Source organism: Pangasianodon hypophthalmus, chromosome 24 (assembly GCF_027358585.1).
Source record: "Pangasianodon hypophthalmus isolate fPanHyp1 chromosome 24, fPanHyp1.pri, whole genome shotgun sequence".
Classification (NCBI taxonomy): Eukaryota; Metazoa; Chordata; class Actinopteri; order Siluriformes; family Pangasiidae; genus Pangasianodon; species Pangasianodon hypophthalmus.
The window spans coordinates 16879933-16898094 of NC_069733.1; the positions used below are offsets into that span (position 1 = coordinate 16879933).

The window sequence follows — 18162 nt, forward strand, 5'->3', positions numbered from 1 at the left end:
CAGAATAATGTGGACAAATCCAAAAACGTAGCAACAAGGCAAGATCAAAAACCAGACTAGTGAGAGACAATATGCAAGGTTTGGTAAGTCAGGTAAACGTACACTGAGTGTTACTTCGCAGAGTCTTGCTGAGAGCCTGTGTATATATGTGGTGTGTGTGTGTGATTGGGAACAGGGGTGCATGGTTAGAATTCAGGTGAGTGTGAACGTGCCGGTGGAGTGTTGTGCTGGGGATTGTAGGCAGGGCGTTCACGTTCGCAGGCCGTGATGTGTTCTGGGAAGTGGCGTTTCAGGTGGATTCCGGCGCTGGCATGACAAATATCCCGTTATTACACGCCATGTTGTCGTGATCCACCCCGTCACATTAGGTTTCTCCCAGCACAGGATATTTTAGTCTTAAAAAAATTACTCACAGACATTCTTATTGATTGAATTTTTATTATTTCCTCATTTAGTCAACAATAACAATAAAAAAAAAATACAGGGAACCTGGGCACGTTATTCTTTTCGAAAAAATTAGGACATGCTTTCCACACAAATCTGTTAAAGGCATTTTATATTATTATCTCTGCTGATCGTAGAGATCACGGTTATTTTTGGGAATAAAGAGGTGAAGCAATATAATTTTGGGGAAAATTTATATTCCTTCAAACTATGAAATATGTATTTTTTTTAAATACCAAAGTGCGAATGACAAAAATCTAGTAGCGTATTTTAAGCGCCAATGTGCTTTAAATGGAAAAAAACAGTCATGTGGCATCATGATAACAGGATAATTATTTCAGATACCATCATTATCACCACACCTTTGCTTGTGAGTGTCTACCTGATCACCGAGACTCACAAACTGGAAAGGAAATTGTCTAATAGCTGTGAAAGACGCCGTACGGTTTGAAAGACGCTAATGCACTACATTCCAGCTCCTTCACTCGGAGCAGAACTCTAAATGACATGCTTTGAAGTCTTCACATCTACAGAGTCCACGCTTTGAAGGAACAATTACCTTATTGTTTGTTTTGACTCGGAAAGAGGCCTCTCATTTCTCCTCAGCTTTTAGCGAAAAGGTTATGGTTTTTGCTCACAGGGTGGCCGTGCAGAATCTCGTTTTGTTTCTTCTACACTACTTCATTTGTTTTTGTATCATGTGGAAGATTAATAGTCGTAATTCCTATTCATCTCACCTCACCTCACCGTCACCTCACAAGAGTGCAGACCTGCAGATGGATAAAAACATCCTGATTTAATTTCTGAATCTGAAATCTTATTTATATCTGATTCATCCGTCACCCTCCCACCCTCCTCCGCTCCCTCAATGCCCTCTGCGATGACTCACAGCACAGAATCAGACTAGCATGCTAACACAAGCTAAATAACAACGGTAACATGGCTGGACACATTTGCGCAAGCTGCTCAAATCTGGTTACACAAATGAAAAATTATCACCCTCAGCCAATCCCCTCAAGGCATTCCACATAATTAAATTTTATTTGTACAACCGCCATTGTTGGTGATGAATGGCTAAGGCAGAAAATGAGGTTAACTGTTAAATGTTAACGTTAATGCACTTAGAAAGCAGGTCATGCTAGATGCAGCTTCTTCAGAGAACATGAACAGATGTTTTTTATATATAAATACATATATTCAAATTCAAATTTTATTGGTCTCACACACACACACCCATACACAGTACGACGTGCAGTGAAATGCTTTTTCTGATTGTCCGGGACATTAAATAGAATTTGCATAAACCAGAGGTAGAAAAGGAAAAATATAAAAATATAATATAAGGGATATAAAAGATAGGTGGCAGCAGCAGTATGATTATACTGTAATAAATATATATAATGCTGTGCAACATCAGGCTGAGGTAGTTGCTGTGAAATTGCCAACATATATGTATATATACAGTTGGAAAAAGCATTTCAAGAAGCTTCTCCTCATTCTCTCTGTGTTGGCCTTCATGGAGCAGAAGCGCTTCCCTGACCTCAACAGAGAGAAGAGTCAGTTGTTCAGATAGCTGAGGTCCTTCACTATCTTCCTGGCCTTGGTCCAGTATCGATTGCTGTAGATAGACTGCAGGTCAGGTACGCTCAGCTGATCACACCACCCTTTGGAGAGCCCACCTATCCTGCTTGGTGTTGTTCCCAAACCGGGCTGTGATGCTTCCCGTCAGGATGCTCTCGATGGTGCAGGTGTAAAAGTTCCTTAGCACCTTAAGGGGCAGTTTAAAGTCCTTTAAACATCTAAGGTGGTAAAGATGCTGATAGGTCTTCATGCAGATACATGCCAAGAGCTTCAGTTAATGTTCACATCAAACAAGAAAGGCTGAGAAAGGCTGATGGTGCTGGTGATGTTTCTCCAATCTTCAGCTGTTCAGTTTGGGTGAGTCTGTACCCACTGTAACATCAGATTCCTGTTCCTGACTGACAGGAGTGGAACCCATTGTGCTCTTCTGCTGTTTTATGACATCCACCTTAAGTTTTGACATATTGTGCATCCTGAGATGCTTTTCTGTGCATCACTGTTGTATAGAGTGGTTATTTGAACCAGTCTGGCGATTCTGTGTAAACTCCAGAGACTGTTCTCCGGTGATTAGCAGTTTCTAAAATACTCAAACGAACACATGTTATGGTCAAAGATCAAATATTTCCCCCATGTTTTTTGCTCTGATGTTTGATGTGAACAGTAACTGAAGTTGTATCTGACCTGACCTGCACTGACCTGTATCTGTGTGATTTTTTGCATTGTGCTGCCTCCATGTGACTGGCTGATTGGATAATTATATGAACAGTGTAACTGTTCCTTCATCAGCCGTGCTTCTGAGGACGTAGGTTTGGGCAATCATGCAATTTGCAAATAGAAAGCATTGGAAAGCATTTTCAGCTTTAAAGAGTAGAAAATAATTCAGGATGTAAAGTGTTAAATTCATCTGAATACCTGCCATTGTTAGTGATGGATGGGCAGAAAGTGAGGGAAACAGCTAACCATTAGCATGTTAGGTCTTGCGAACTGCTGCTTTACACTTTACTGAACACAGGCTTGACTGTGTAAATCCATGTTTAGGACAGAATGAGGTAAACAGTTAATTATTAGCACAGTTAGCACAGAGGGCTTGCTAACTGCCTCTGTACTCTTTGCAAAATACGAATTGACAGCCATCAATTTATGATAAATATTTCAGACAAAAAGTAGCTAAAACATTAGCATGCTTAGCAAAGAAAGTGTTGCTAATTTAGTGTGTACTCTTCACAGAATATGATGTGTATGCAAGTATGATTTTTGAATGTAATTAGATAATAAAATGAGGTAGAAAAAATTAGCTTAGCATACCTGGCATACTTAGCAGTTGGTAGGTATTGCTAACTGGGGCTCTGTTTTTCTTTTTTAGAATACTAACAATTTCTATTAATTATCTAAACAAATGCCTTTGTTGGTGATTAATTGCTAAGGCAGAAAATTAAATAAACAGCAAAATAGCAAACTTAGGAAGTTTGTCCTGCTAACTGCTAATATCTTTTATGATAAATATGAACATCTGAAAGTATTATTTTTTCATTAAATGTAATGTTTAAGCCAGAAAAAGAAATAAACAGTTAATTATTAGCACATTTAGCAAAGAAGTCTTACTAATTGCCTCTGTCCTTTTGTAGAATAGAAATTTAACCATTTGAATATTAATATATGCATAATTTCTGCATTTTATCCAAACAACTATCATCATTAGTGACGATTTGCTAAAACAAAATAAACAGCAACATATTAGCATACTTCAGTCCTGCTAACTGCTACTAGAGGTGTAATATTTTGAAACTAATATTTTGAAATATTTTGAAAGTATGTTTTTTCTTATGTTTTATGAACAAATGTTGTTCTTTATGTTGAATGATTACCATAGAAAATGACTTGAAATAGTTAAGATACTTAGCAATCTGTCCAAACAACTGCCATTGTTAGTGATTAATTGCTAATGCAGGAAGTGAAATAAACTGCAAAATATTAGCATACTTAGCAAGTTCATTCTTGCTAACTGCTAATATCCTTTTTTAAAGAATATCAACAGCATACATATGAACAGCTGAAAGTGTTGTTTTTGTAACTAAACCTTGCTAATAGCCTCTGTACTCTTTACAGAATATAAATTGAACCATGTAAATATGAATATATGCATAGTTTTTAGTGATGATTTGCTAAAACAGGAAATTAACACTAACATATTAGCATACTTAGCAAGTTAAATCTTGCTAACTGCTAATATCCTTTTTACAGACTGTCAACAGTGTAAATATGAACAGCTGAATGGATTATTTTTGTAAGTAAAGCTTATGTTTAGGACAGAAAAAAGTAAGCAGGTAATTCTTAGCACATTTAGCAAAGAGGTCTTGCTAAATAAATTTGACCGTGTATACTTTTACTTAAATTGAGCATAAAATATAATATTAGCATACTTAGCAAGTTTGTTCCTTGCTAACTGCTACTATACTTTTTACAGAATATAAACAGGGTAAATATGAACATTTAGAGGTATAATATTTTGCAAGGATGTTTTTAAAATGTTTTTTGAACAAATGTCTTTCATGACAAATGGTTAGCGTAGAAAACGACATGAAACAGCTAAGCTGCTTAACAAAAGTTCTTGCTAGGTGCTGTACAGTAATACAGTATACATGAATATCGATATGTATCATTTTTTGTAATTAGGTCACATTTGAACAGAATAACGTGCGTATATACTGTTTATCTAACATTTAAACGTGTGTGTTTGTGTGTTGTAGAATGCTACACGGTGAACGGCGAGGACTACCGAGGTCGGCAGAACCAGACGAGTCTACACGGAGGGAAGCCATGTCTTTTTTGGAACGAAACCTTTCAGCATCCGTACAACACGCAGAAATACCCGAACGGAGAAGGAGGACTGGGAGCTCACAACTTCTGCAGGTCAGCGTTCCATCTATTACTACATCTTCGTCATGCAGCGTTCCGCTTAATTCTCTCCACAGTGATTCATTTATTTATTTTTATTTAATTCAATCTTGGGAAACAGATCTGTCTTTCTCACACTTTCAATCTATCTCTGTGTGTGTTTTATATCATTTCATTCATCTCTCTCTCTTTCTGTCTTCCATTCTGTTTGTATCTATCTCTGTATTTGTCCATATCTGTCTTTTCTATCACTAGATCCTATTCATTCTCTTCTTTCGTCACTCTCTTTCTGTATATCTGTCTTTCTCTTGAGTTCTTTCTGTCTACGTCTTTCTGTCTGTCTCTCACCTCTTCTCTTATTTTGCATCTGTTTTCCCCTTGTCCTCTCTCTCTTTGTACCCCTCATGTCATCTATTTTTTTCTTTCACTTTCTTGTCCTCTGTCTCTTATTTATTTTGTCTTTCACTCCATCCACTCCATGTTTTCTCATTCACTCACTTTGTCTCTCTGTTTATTGCTTCTGCTTGATTTCTGTCTGTTTCTTTCTCTAGATCTTGTTTCTCTTTCGCTCTCTGTGTATCCGATTTTCCTGTTTTTCATCGCTCGTTGGTTTCATTTTTCTTGTCATCCATTACTCTTCTCCCTCTCACACTTCTGTCATTTGTGCCATCTGTCTGTCTTTTCCTTTACAAGTCCTCATATTTTTTTCTCTCTAATTACCTAGAGAGGGATTGCAGCGTCCGACACTGAGATTAAGGGAGGAGAAAAACACATCAAAAAGAAAAAAACAGAAAGACACACCAGTGTTGACTCTCCACATGCAGCTTGTACTCTGTGTGTGTGTGTGTGTGTGTGTGTGTGTGTTTTCTGACTTGGTGTCAAAACAAACTTTAGAAGACCTCTGGCTCCGTGTGATCACACCAGAACCAAGTGCAAAAGTGCAGCACTCTCATTTTTTCACTCTGGGATTCTCTCTGGAAGGTTCAGTCTCGCCAAGGCGACACACACACATACACACACACACACACACTGCTCATGATAAATGAGAAAGGATGCAGGTTACAGTCTAAGAATCCAAACTTCAGGCCATTGCAGAGCAGATGGAGGTGATCCACTGACAGAGACAGGTGATGTTTGATGATGAACAGGATATAAGTGGAACAGGTCAGCGAGAGAGTGTGTAAAGTGCACAGAGTGTCTGTAGATGACATTTTAACCCATTTGTGCATAAATGATCGCTGTGATTTTATTCACATTGACACAAGTTATATGTTTATACTGTATAAATATTCATGTTTGTTTTTTTTTATAAATAAATACTAGATTTGAATCCTTGACAGCTGGTAAATGCAACAGTCAGGAAAAAACTGAGAAGCATACAGAGATTCTTTTAATAAGTAAGGAATAAAACACTTGGGGCGTGCTGTTATAGGAAAACAATCAACAACTGTGATCGTGATGAAGCAGAATTAATGTTATCACCTCAAAGTTGATTGTTTTCCTATAGCAACATGTCAAAAAGTGTTTTTTTTCCACTTATACCACAGCAATTTGGCAAAGAAAAAAAAAAATTTTTTTTTTATTTGTTAAACAACATTTATTATCCATTTAATGTTGTGCAACCTCCAAAAATCAAGTTCCTGTTTTCACGTTATAGCAGCTATAAACAGTCATTCCCTCACCAGCCTCTCGTGCAGCTTGTCATGTTACAGAGAAAACTATTCAGATAGGATTAGTTTATCAGTGGGACGTCATAATAAAATTTTTACAGATATCCTCAGGGATAAAACATTCGCATCCAGGCAGCAATAAATGACCACAGGAGCAGTGAGTTTCTAGCAGGGTGTACTGTCTATGGACTCGGATGTTTGCATCACGCAGTCATGTGATCATGCTCTGTTCACAACGTGGCATTCAAGCGATTGAAGAGGCACTGGAGTAGAGAAGAGACGCTGGCTTTTATTTCAGTTTGGAGCAAATCAATTTGAAAAATCAATAAAACAATAATGACAAAGTATACGAGAAGCCTCCATTTTTCGTTTCGTTTCAGTCAAACAACTTTTTTTCAAAGCGATGTGACATCTACGTAGAAAATCATGGACGGGACTAAAATGATCAGACGAGCGCTGAGTTTGGTGAAAAACAGTAGTAATTCAGGAGGATGGAGAAAACCACCAACATGTCTGATCCAGACAGAAATAAAGTTACGTAGGAGCAGCGGTAAAAATTTGATCCCATCCGGATACGGCTTTAAAGTTACAGCTTTACCCCTGACACTGGAGATTCCTTTCAAAAATATTACATAAACATCTTCTTATAGAAAACTTCACCATATCAACGATACACAGTTTTTTTTTTTTTAAATCCGTATATATGGAGCCGTACAAGTCCCTGTGTAAGTTGTTACTATAGAAACGCTAGCGTATTAGAACGAGTGCGTTAATACTGACATGTGATTTACAGCTGTACTACTGTCAGGGCTGCTGTTATATAGAAAATTAATCAACACCTTCTGACCAATCGGAATCAAGAATTCTTGGGCGCTGTGGTGTAAAGTGGAATTAGTTTTACTCATCAAAGTCTCATACAAAAACATTTACTTAAAAGCAGAATAATACAAAACGTTGTGTTATAAGATGACACATAAAAGATGGCTGATATCGATACAGCATAAATATCATATTGCAAATCATTTTCAGAATATTTGATCTGTATCGCAATACTTTACTTAGCTTTAATACCACAAGTGATTTACTGTTTAAAACTATTTGAATAATTATTTAAATGTTTGTTTGTATTTTTTCAAGTTAATGTTTCAAACTGATCAAAATCATTGGAGTGTTTTTGTTTTGATTGAAGGTAAAGCACTTGATTTTACATGGAAATGCCACGTGCAGGAGTGAGGTCACGTTTCACTCGTCGTTTTGCAACACCGATCGCTCTCGAGTCTCGCTCAGATGGAGGAAAACTTGGCTGAATGAGAGATTTTGATTTGCTTATACGCAAATATCAGGGCAGAAAGCGAGCGCTGCAAGCAAAGCGACAGAGTGAGTTTGAGTTCTGAGGAAAATCCAGTGATGAGTTACAGATCAAAAATGTAAAGCGGTGATAAAGGTTTATTTGACATGTTGAAAGAGAGTATTTATCACTCGTCCTCTTTTAGTCTGTAGAGTTTAGTGTATTCGCTGCTATAACTGCTGTAACTGACTCAACTCGTCTACTCATTAACGCAAGAATAAAGTGCAGAAGCATCTTACCCAAAATCTGTGAATTAATCCATCCCCAAATCTTTATATGCTCCTTCTAATAACATTAGTAAGCTCCGTAGTTTCATTTTAAATAAGTAAAACACTCTGGTGCTTTAGAAAAGTAATCAACAACAGAGTGCTGCGTTGAAGCGGATTTACTGTTGATTATTTTAATATAACATCATGTCTCAAAGTGTTTTATTCCGCTTGTACGACAGCAGTTTGTTTTGTATGCTTTATCCTTTTTTAGTTACATTTAATGTAGTGGAACATCTGTGAAACAAGTTTTTCTGTCTCTTGAAGTTAATAAGACAAAAAGATCCTGCAGCTTGACATGTTACTGAGAAATTAATGAGCACCTTCTAACAGATCAGGATTTAAGAATTAAATTTAAGAATTTAACGATGATGTGGTTCAGCAGTGTGGTTCAGTCTTCTTTTTATCTTTGTTTACCTTCTTTTCATCTCAGGGAGGATCAGTAGAAATTCACTGAAACTTCAGCGACTGAAAATTTTTGTCCAAAATATAAATATGGTTTTAATATAATTAAATATAAATGAATGATTTTCAACCAAAACAGTAAAAATGCAGAATTTTTTCTCTAATAAACTGAACAAAGATGCTCAATATGCAGAAATCATACCGTATAATAGTTTTATGGTATTAGTTTAATTTTTGACAAATCAGTTTTGTGGATGGACTTGTCAATAATAAAGTGCTCTTTGATTACATTGTAGAACTTAATTTATGCTTTTAAACCAACAATTTTAAATTTTCCCAAAACATAAAAAAATGAAAATTTTTACTGATACTGATATTATTGATATTACTGATATTATGTTCATTAAAAACTACTAAGATTTATTTATTTTTTTTACACTAAAGCACTTCACAGTTCCCCACAAACTCTTCCACACAACAATCACTTATATTGTAAAAGTGTAAAGTATAAATTTAATAAAATCAATTGTAATAAAAGAAAAAAACAGTCAAGTCTCTTTATATGGAAACATTTCCAGTTCCAAAAATATATGTGTTTTCCAATTCCAATCTTTGCCGTTTGTTACGGGATCTGATATCCGATAAGTTTTCTTTGATATCCGATCCACCGGGTTTTTTGCTGGTATTGGTCTGATACTGGTACTGGGTATCAGATCGATGCCATCTCTCGCTTTTGGTGTCTGTTGCTGGATCAAAGTGACCTGAATTTTAGGTTTTATCCAGGAATTTTAATTTCAGTCCATCGCTAATGATCAATGAAACTAATCGTGATGGAAATGGAGCTCTAACGTCTCGTCTCGCACTCGGGTGGGAGTGTATTTGCAAAACCGAGGGAATGTCACGGACACTAACAAACAGTACAAACAGTCGTTTTTAATAAGCATTTATTTCAGCTTGTTCCTCTCAGCTTGTTATTAAAATGAGCTAATTCTGATAAATGTGATTAAAAAAAGAGAAACCGAGCCAAACTCATAAAGCTTCATGCTGGAAAAATCTTTTGGCGTTGTACTGGCTGTTTTATTAAAAACTTTACGCAGGTCATTTTAACCCAAACAGAAGACAGAGGTTAAGAATGCATAAGACAGAGGTTAAGAATGCATAAAATGATTATGTTTCACTTTTTTCAGCCCACTTTATAGTCATTTTTGGTGTTTCGTTTTTTTTCTTTTTTCTTTATGAATCCCCCAGGTGCTGGAATTTTAAAGGTTTATCATAAACTTTATGATTCGGCAGAGTTGGAAAGTGGCTGTTAAAGAAAAAGCTTTTTGAACGTAGTCCAGAGCGGCTGGTTCAGACACAGCGCAGAAACATGTTCGCCAGAGACGCTAGGAAAGAAAAGAAACAGGGAGAGAGAGAGAGAGAGAGAGTTGCACAAAAAGATTTTTAAAGCTTGTAAACCTTCTAGTGTGGTTTATTGTTTTATTTTTAGTCTCCTCATTGAAAAATATTGCTTGGTGGAGTTGAAACATGCAGCATTTGATAATGGTGAAATCAGACGCACGTCAATAATCAGGTTTATGATAAATATATAAAAAAAAGACAAATGAAGCCTTCTGATGTCAGAAAATAACGAGGCGAAGGATGAAGCCGCGCCCACTGGCCAACGTTTAAATAAACATAGGCTCTATCTATCTATCTATCTATCTATCTATCTATAGATAGATAGATAGATAGATAGATATTAACTGACAGCTGTTATACGATTGTTGCTATGGTAACATCTTCGAAGGCATTATCCTGCTCCATTCTTGGTGCTTTTATTGAAACTTTCCACACACTGTAGCATATAAAACCTTATTTTTGTATAAAACCCATATGGAAAAGCAATATATTTCAAAATATATGGAAATATTTGAAATTGGTCCATTTTTTAAAGAAAACACACATTTTCATGTATATATGAGAATATATTGGTTATGGTTGTGATTCCTTCATCATAAATATATATTTTAATATACATGAAATGAATGGCAATATATTCACAATCATAACCAAATACATTATTTATAATTTTATATATATATATACACACACGCATATATATACACACACACACACATGTATATATATATATATATATATATTGCTTTTATATTTGGGTTTTGTAGTAAGTTTTTGTACACTACAGTGTGTGGAAGTTTTGATTAAAAGCACTAAGAATGGAGCAAGATAGCGTGCTCTTACCATTGTTGTTACCATAACAACAATTGTATTATGAAATGAAAGCTGCCATGCATTTTCCTTATTTTTGTTTAATGGCAGAATATAGATAGTGAAACAAAAAATAGGGCCAGGCAAGACGACTATATAATATCAAAATTGTGATAAGCAATGTCACGATACACTTTTCTCTGAGATATTGTGATATGTTTTTATCACATTTTAATTAATTTAGTTATCTTTTAATAAGAAAATGTGTCTGAGTAGAAGCAGGCTATTTGATTAAAAATTGTGTATTGAATCTTTGTGTACTGAATGTTTCAAATTTGTTATTTTTTTTTAAAATGTAGATTTCTACACACTTTTCAGTTTATTTATATTTTAGACCTTAAATAAAATTATCATTGCCCCTAGTGTTTCACACTACGGTTACGCTGACACTTTGTTCACTTATATATTGTGATACATCACAGTGCATCATAATAATGTCTTACTGCCTTGTATACAGGGATATATGTATATAGTGATATGATATTTTTGTCGTATCGTCTGCCCCTAACATAAACTACATTTAAATTTGTTAAATCACTGTATGAAACTTTGAACTGATGTCATTTTTGACTGATGTTCTGACGATTTGTCCTAATTTGTGGAATTGTTGTACTTTATCATAAAACTATTTTCCTACCCGATTCTTAAAGATTCCTCTAGCATATGTTAATAGTCTAAACTTACACACATTAATACTAAACACTCACACTAACACTAAACACTAAACACAGTCACCTTAATCATCAAAAACAAATACTAACAAAAGATCTGTTATGCAGATCTTGCATGCACAGAAACTCTTGATTTTTAAAAATCCTGTTTAAAAAAAAAATGCGCCGAAAGCGAATCAGAAACTAGAATTTTCCAAGGCTGTGGTTTTGAGATATTGTGTGTAATCTGTTTATTATGGTTTGAAGTTTTGCCCTGAGCAAAGATGATGAACATGTTGAAACACTCTCACACGTCCAAGTTTAATGCCATCCCATAATTCTGACCAATCAGATTTGAGAATTGAACTGCGCTGTTGGGTGATAAACACTAAACAATTATGAACTGTTGACATGTTTGGAATAAGTTGATGACAGTCACTTGGCAGGTTACTGACCTTCTGTGAACAGTTTGTTGATGTTTCTACACTATCCAAATAACCATAATTTTTTTATACACATAGACACCCACCCACACATACGCACACACACACGCATATTCAAGGTGTGAACACACACTTTATTCACTCCTTCCCAACCACAGCAGCTTAGTTTCCTCTCTCAGGTGAAATGATAGAGTGATAATTCGCTGTCATCTCCATTTCTTCATGCGTACATCATTCGGTCGTGTCCCGCAGGCCAGTGTTCACTTTACGTTACACCTTTACACCGTTACACAACTTTTCATTCATACACGTTTGAAGTGGAGGGCAGATCCTTCGTCCCCTTTAACCCTTCCAGCAGTTTTACTGCACTTACGGTCACACATGAAAGGATTCGAAACTCTTCACTTGTTCGCTGCAGGCTTGAACTCAACACGCACACACACACACACACACACACACAAACTGGAGGCTGAGCTTTAGTGATCAAAGCCTGTCAGGGTCTTGAGTATGGGACAGGGCCTCTGTGTTGTGGATAGTGTGTATTGTTTTTGCCCTCAGGCCGGTGATTAGAGGGTAAGAGCAGGAAGATGATCAGCATCTGACCCTCAGTGCACTCACAAGAAGTCATAATAAGACCTACTGAAATGTGTGTGTGTGTGTGTATGTGTGTGTGTAAGGTTGTGATGATATGATGGTATATTGTGATAACAAAAAGCTTAAATAGTCCTATAATTAAGGATACCCTATACGACTGATGTGACAAGAAACATTTATGTTTTAGATGAAAATGAGAGAAAGTGGTGTTTCTGTATTATTCTGATAAAGGTATGTCCCCTTTAATCCCAAAAGACTCCCTTTAAAAATTTCTACTGCGTTGATGTAAATAATGTACCATTTAAAAGTGACAGATACATTGCGTCAAACCAATCTGACCAGCTTTAATGACTAAATTCAATCTGTTCATTAAATGTAACTTCAGAAAAAAACATCACAAATCATCAAAAAAACCTACATTAATACAATAATAATAAATTAACAAAGAACATTTATAAGCATTCATATGTTGAGGTTTGCTGTAAGGAGACGTCTATTTAACATTTATGGAAGGAGTCTCCAGTGTCAGCACTTTGTAACACTCAGAGGTGAGGTGGACGCGTTGCAGTTTCTGTGTAAAGGACTGTTAAATTAACCTTATTTCCTAAAGGGTAGCAATGCAGTGATAACATGATAAACCATGATAAACCATGATAACAATTTAGGAAAGTATCACAATGCAAAAATATAATAACACACAAAAGCTGATACCGTGATGCCGCGAAAGCCGCCATGTTGGTTTGGCTGATTATCATGGCAGGAGTTTATCCTGCCGTTTCTCTGCTCGTGTGTGTGTGTGTGTGTGTTTGTGTATCTCTATGTTCTGTGAGTGTTCAGCTCACTTGCCTCAGGGTCCGATGTGCTCGAACAGGTGTGCATGTGGGAATACATCATTCAAAATAGCATGCAAAGCAGCCACTGTGCTTCACGTAGTCAAAACCAAAGTCAAATGAGACTGCGCTTCAAAAAAATTCACAAATACAGCTTTTACAAAAGCACTTTCCTGTAGAAACACCAACAAAACAACAACAACAACGAAACAAAACAGGAAATAAAAACGAAAATGAAAAGCCATTCTCTGACCGGAGGTTCGATTTCCTCCCAGAACAAAACAACAACAAAAAAAAAACAGCCAGTGAGGAGATAAAGAGCCGTGGCCTCTCTGAATGCTCCTTTCTCTAGCGAGGAGAATCTGGGAAGCGCTTTTTTGATTGGGGAAGAAAAGAGACGGAGACACCCTTCAGGATTCCCCGCACAATGGCTGAAACCAGATCAGCATCGCCTCAGGCTCGAGGATCTCCCATTGTGCGTGCTCAAAGGCGCGGAGAACTCGTAATTATGCCTTTATCCTGCGAGCGCTCAGCTCCGGTTCTCTAATGATCCATTTTAAACTTCAGAGTTTCACTACACACACCACTCTCAGCTCATTTTCACCCTGAGAGCAACCTGAGAGCAACACGTTTCATTAACATGATAGTGTATATACAGCTGTCTGTCTGTCTATCTATCTATCTATCTATCTATCTATCTATCTTTTCTCTCTGTCTGTCTGTTGGTTGGTCTGTGTGTACCTGTATGTATCTCTGTCTGCCTATCTGTCTGTCTGAATATTTTCTTCTATTGGTCTTCTGTTTGTGCATCAGTCATCATTCTGTCTGTCTGTTTCTGTCTATATGTTTTTGTCTGTTGGTTTTCAGTCTCAGTCTGTCTGTCTCTATCTCTTTATCTATCTGTCTGTCTGTTGCCTATCTATCTCTGTCTGTCTCTGCTTGTTTGTTTCTGTCCATCTGTTTGTTTCTGTCATCTTTTAGCTATCCATTAATATTTGTTTACCTATCTGCCTGCCTGCCTGCCTGTCTGTCTGTCTGTGTTTGTCTGTCTGCATGTCTGTCTGCATGTCTGACTGTCTGTCTGTCTGTCTGCATGTCTGTCTGCATGTCTGTCTGCATGTCTGTCTGTATGTCTGCCTCTATCATGCTTTTTTTCTGTAGTTTTTTTAGTGTATTAGTTTATATTAGTTTTTGGTCTGTCTCTGTGGTTCTGTTTATCTGTCTGTCACATGCTGTCTTCTATGTGCTTTGTAGCTCTAGTGCCTTAAAGGGAAATTTCAATTAATGAATTTGGGGATGGGAAGGGGGGTAGTGGGGGGATGTGGGGTTTGAATGATTGGTACCAAAAAAGAGGCAGTTCTGAGGTGAAATGGATGATCTGGTTCTCTCTCTCTCTCTCTCTCTTTGTCTTTCTGCCTCTTTCTGTCTCTGTCAGGAACCCAGACGGTGATGTTCAGCCATGGTGCTACATTGCAGACCAAGAAGACGGGACGTACTGGAAGTTCTGCGAGATTCCGAGCTGTCAGAGTGAGTGAGGGCAGAGGGAGGGGACGAGTGCACTGATGGAGTGATTATGAACAGAAAAATGTGTCTAATTGCCCCATCAATCACAAATAAGTTACGACACGTCAGCGCACTGACTGATGCACTGTGCTCCCCACCCAAGGCCTGTGTATGCGTGTGTGTGTGTTTGTGTTTGTGTGTGTGCATGTACATGTGCGTCACATCTACACAAAAGTATGTTTAAGCATTACTGGGTATGTGAGTTTCAACATTTACCCTTCAATCAACAACACTGTGCTGCAGCAATGGTTGATGACCAGGTGTGTGTATATATACTGTATGTGTGCATGTGTGTGTAGATAGATGGAGTTCTGATTTGTGCCTGTCAGTCCCAGTGAAAGAGGTGTGACCTCTCTACCTGTGAGTTCCAGTGAAGGAGGCGTGGCCTCTGTATCTGTCAGTCCCACCGAAGGAGGTGTGGCCTCTGTGTATCAGTACCAGTGAAGGAGGCGTGACCTCTGTACCTATTAGTTGCAGTTAAATAGGTGTGGCCTCTCTACATGTCACTTCCATTGACGTAGGTGTGGCTTCTTTACATTTCCAGTGAGGGAGGAGTTTAATAGACACGTGGCTATAAAACCTTGGTAACTGGTAATATTAAAATTACGCTGATGCAGAAATGATAGTAAAAGTGGCAGCACCTGCTCAGGGGAAAAAGCAGAATGCTGTGTTGAGGATGGTGCAGTAATCTCTCTGTACAGACCTGATTAAGCTGCAGGGCTATTTTTCTTTTTTTTTTTTTTGCACTTATTATGCAGCTTTTCATTTTTACGAGCACCAAGTGGGTGTGAGGTTCAATATTAATATGACGGCTCGATGCTCTGCATCACATCATCCATTACAAAACCAAACGTGCTCCCTTTTATGATTTTACATCACATTCCGAAAATACTTTTCACCTCAATGGCGTAATGCGACTCTATTGTCGAGTTCTGCTGTAATATTTTTTCACACATTTGTAATATTTTAACTTATTTTCCGTGTCCAGCTGTGATATTGTTTCAGTGAGAGGGTGTGTAGGTGTTGAGCCTGTTCTAGTCTCAAGTGACTTAACTCCAAACACACACACACACATATGCATGCACACACGTTTGTACTACACACTGACATCTTGCTAGCAAAGTTCAATAATAAATAAGTAATAAAATGACTTCAGTTACTTTTATTAGCTACTTGATACTGAGAATAATAGTGATGTAAGCCAGTTGTATCCCTATAATTTCAGAAGGTATTTTTAAATCTTAAAATTGGTTTGTGCACATTGATGGAAACACTTTAAAATAATATCAAAAGAAAACATCTTGAAAGTAGACAAATTTATGTAGTATTTCTCATTTTGGGATTATGATCAAACAAATATATGACTGTCAAGTACAATTTTTAGTTTTACTGACAGATCTTAATAAATAAGCTTAACAATCTTATATTTTTTTTATAATGATATCATAATGAGGAAAATGAATGCTCTCCCTAAGATTTTTTTTGCACTTTTTTGCAGCGTATTAGTTAAATTTTACTCATTTCAAAGGTCTGTCACACCATCTTTTATCCTAAAGGTATTAATTTAATCACCCTGTAGCACATCTTCTCTTTAGCTCTACACCAATTTTACAGCTCGGACAATAAGAAACACAATTTTTAATGATATTTTGGCATTTTTAAAATCTGTATACTGTTTATCTCATGCACGCATTAATAAATTCAGAGTAAATTCAGAGTAAAAGCAGGTGAAAGCCTGACTCGGGTGTGATTTTAGCCACACACTGCACATTTAGGCCGCGCATTGTCTCGCTGCAGTCACCCGTGGTCCTATAGGCATGACTGGGTTTCGTCTGGTTTCCGTTAATGTGTGTGTTTGTCCCAGTTTTCATTCCCCACCCCCTGCTCTTGGGCATCGCCCATATCAAATCCACACGCTCCCTGTTTTAGACAAAGTATTATGGGATGGATCTCAGATGGCTCCATACAATAAAAGTGATGTAAACAGCTAATTCGTTGGATGTTTCTGCTCGAGGCGAGTGTAATCTTATAAAAAGAAAAAAACATCAACAACAACAAAAAACAGAAAAGCAGTCGCGTGCCAGAGCCGCCGCATTCTGACCTGCAGCTGTTTTTGTTTCTGATAGAGGAAGAGCCCCCAAGTTCTGCCGTAGACGTTTTGCTCTACGTTTTGTGCATTGTTTAATCAGCTTTGTTGTCATTAGGTTTCTGTCAGGTAACTTGGCTCAGATGTGACCTACGAGCTCATTTCTTTACCGCTATCACATTAACATATTAACCATAGATTATCCTGACTCAGGAATCATCTTAGATAAAAACAAAACTAGGTTTTTAAACTCAGGGAGTAAGCTAATGAAGTAGCTAGTACCACTGTAAGTTGTTACTGTGGAAACCATAATGTATTAGAACGAATGCATTAATATAAACCTGTGACTTACAACTACACTACTGTCAGAGCTGCTGTTATAGAAAATTAATCAACACCTTCTGCATGCGCTCGTCTTAGAGGGAACAGTGAGAAGGAGTTCAGGGCAAATCACCTTGCTAGCCTGTTAAATTATTTACACATCAATTTGGAAAATGGATTCTTTTCAGTTGTTTGTCCTTTTTTGGATAATAATCAATTTAGAATCAATTACAATCCATAATAATCGATTTACGATTATTTATGAATGATTTAAATTTTTTGAATTTTAGTCATTGCTTTTTCAATCGATGCATGGATCCAAAATCCTCCGGATCGTTACACCTGTACTACCGAGCTAGCATGTATTACGTAGGCTTATTTTTAAGAATCTGAAAATTAGCGCAGCTGAATGAAGACATATTTGATAGCTAGCTTGTTTATCTAAACTCTTCCTGTTGTGTTTGTTTTCAAATCACACGCTCACTCACGCACATCTTGAGGGAATTTTTGGCAGCACAAATGGGCTATGTGAGGCCTTTTCAGGTGAAGCAAACAGCAGCTAGACAACAGCGAGATTACCGTCTCATTCATACACACAAACTCATACACACTCTCGCCATAGAACACAAACTGACACGTACACACTCTCTTTCAAACAAACACAGACTCTCTCTTTCTCTCAAGTGCACACACGCCCACACGCACAAACACACACTTTCATTCTCAAAAAACACACACCCCAATTCTTTCTCAAACTCACACATTGACCCATTCTCTCCCTGCACACACTTACAC

At 37.1% G+C, this 18162-nt stretch overlaps 1 protein-coding gene across 2 annotated transcripts in view; it reads left to right on the forward strand.

Moving 5' to 3' along the window:
- Positions 1-18162, forward strand: part of kremen1 (kringle containing transmembrane protein 1) — a 63918-nt gene that overhangs the window by 26927 nt on the left and 18829 nt on the right. For both annotated transcript variants that reach the window (XM_053228996.1, XM_053228995.1), the window contains exons 2-3: positions 4773-4935; positions 14833-14924. In XM_053228996.1, coding sequence (XP_053084971.1) covers positions 4773-4935; positions 14833-14924 — 255 coding nt within the window. The remainder of the gene's footprint in view (positions 1-4772; positions 4936-14832; positions 14925-18162) is intronic.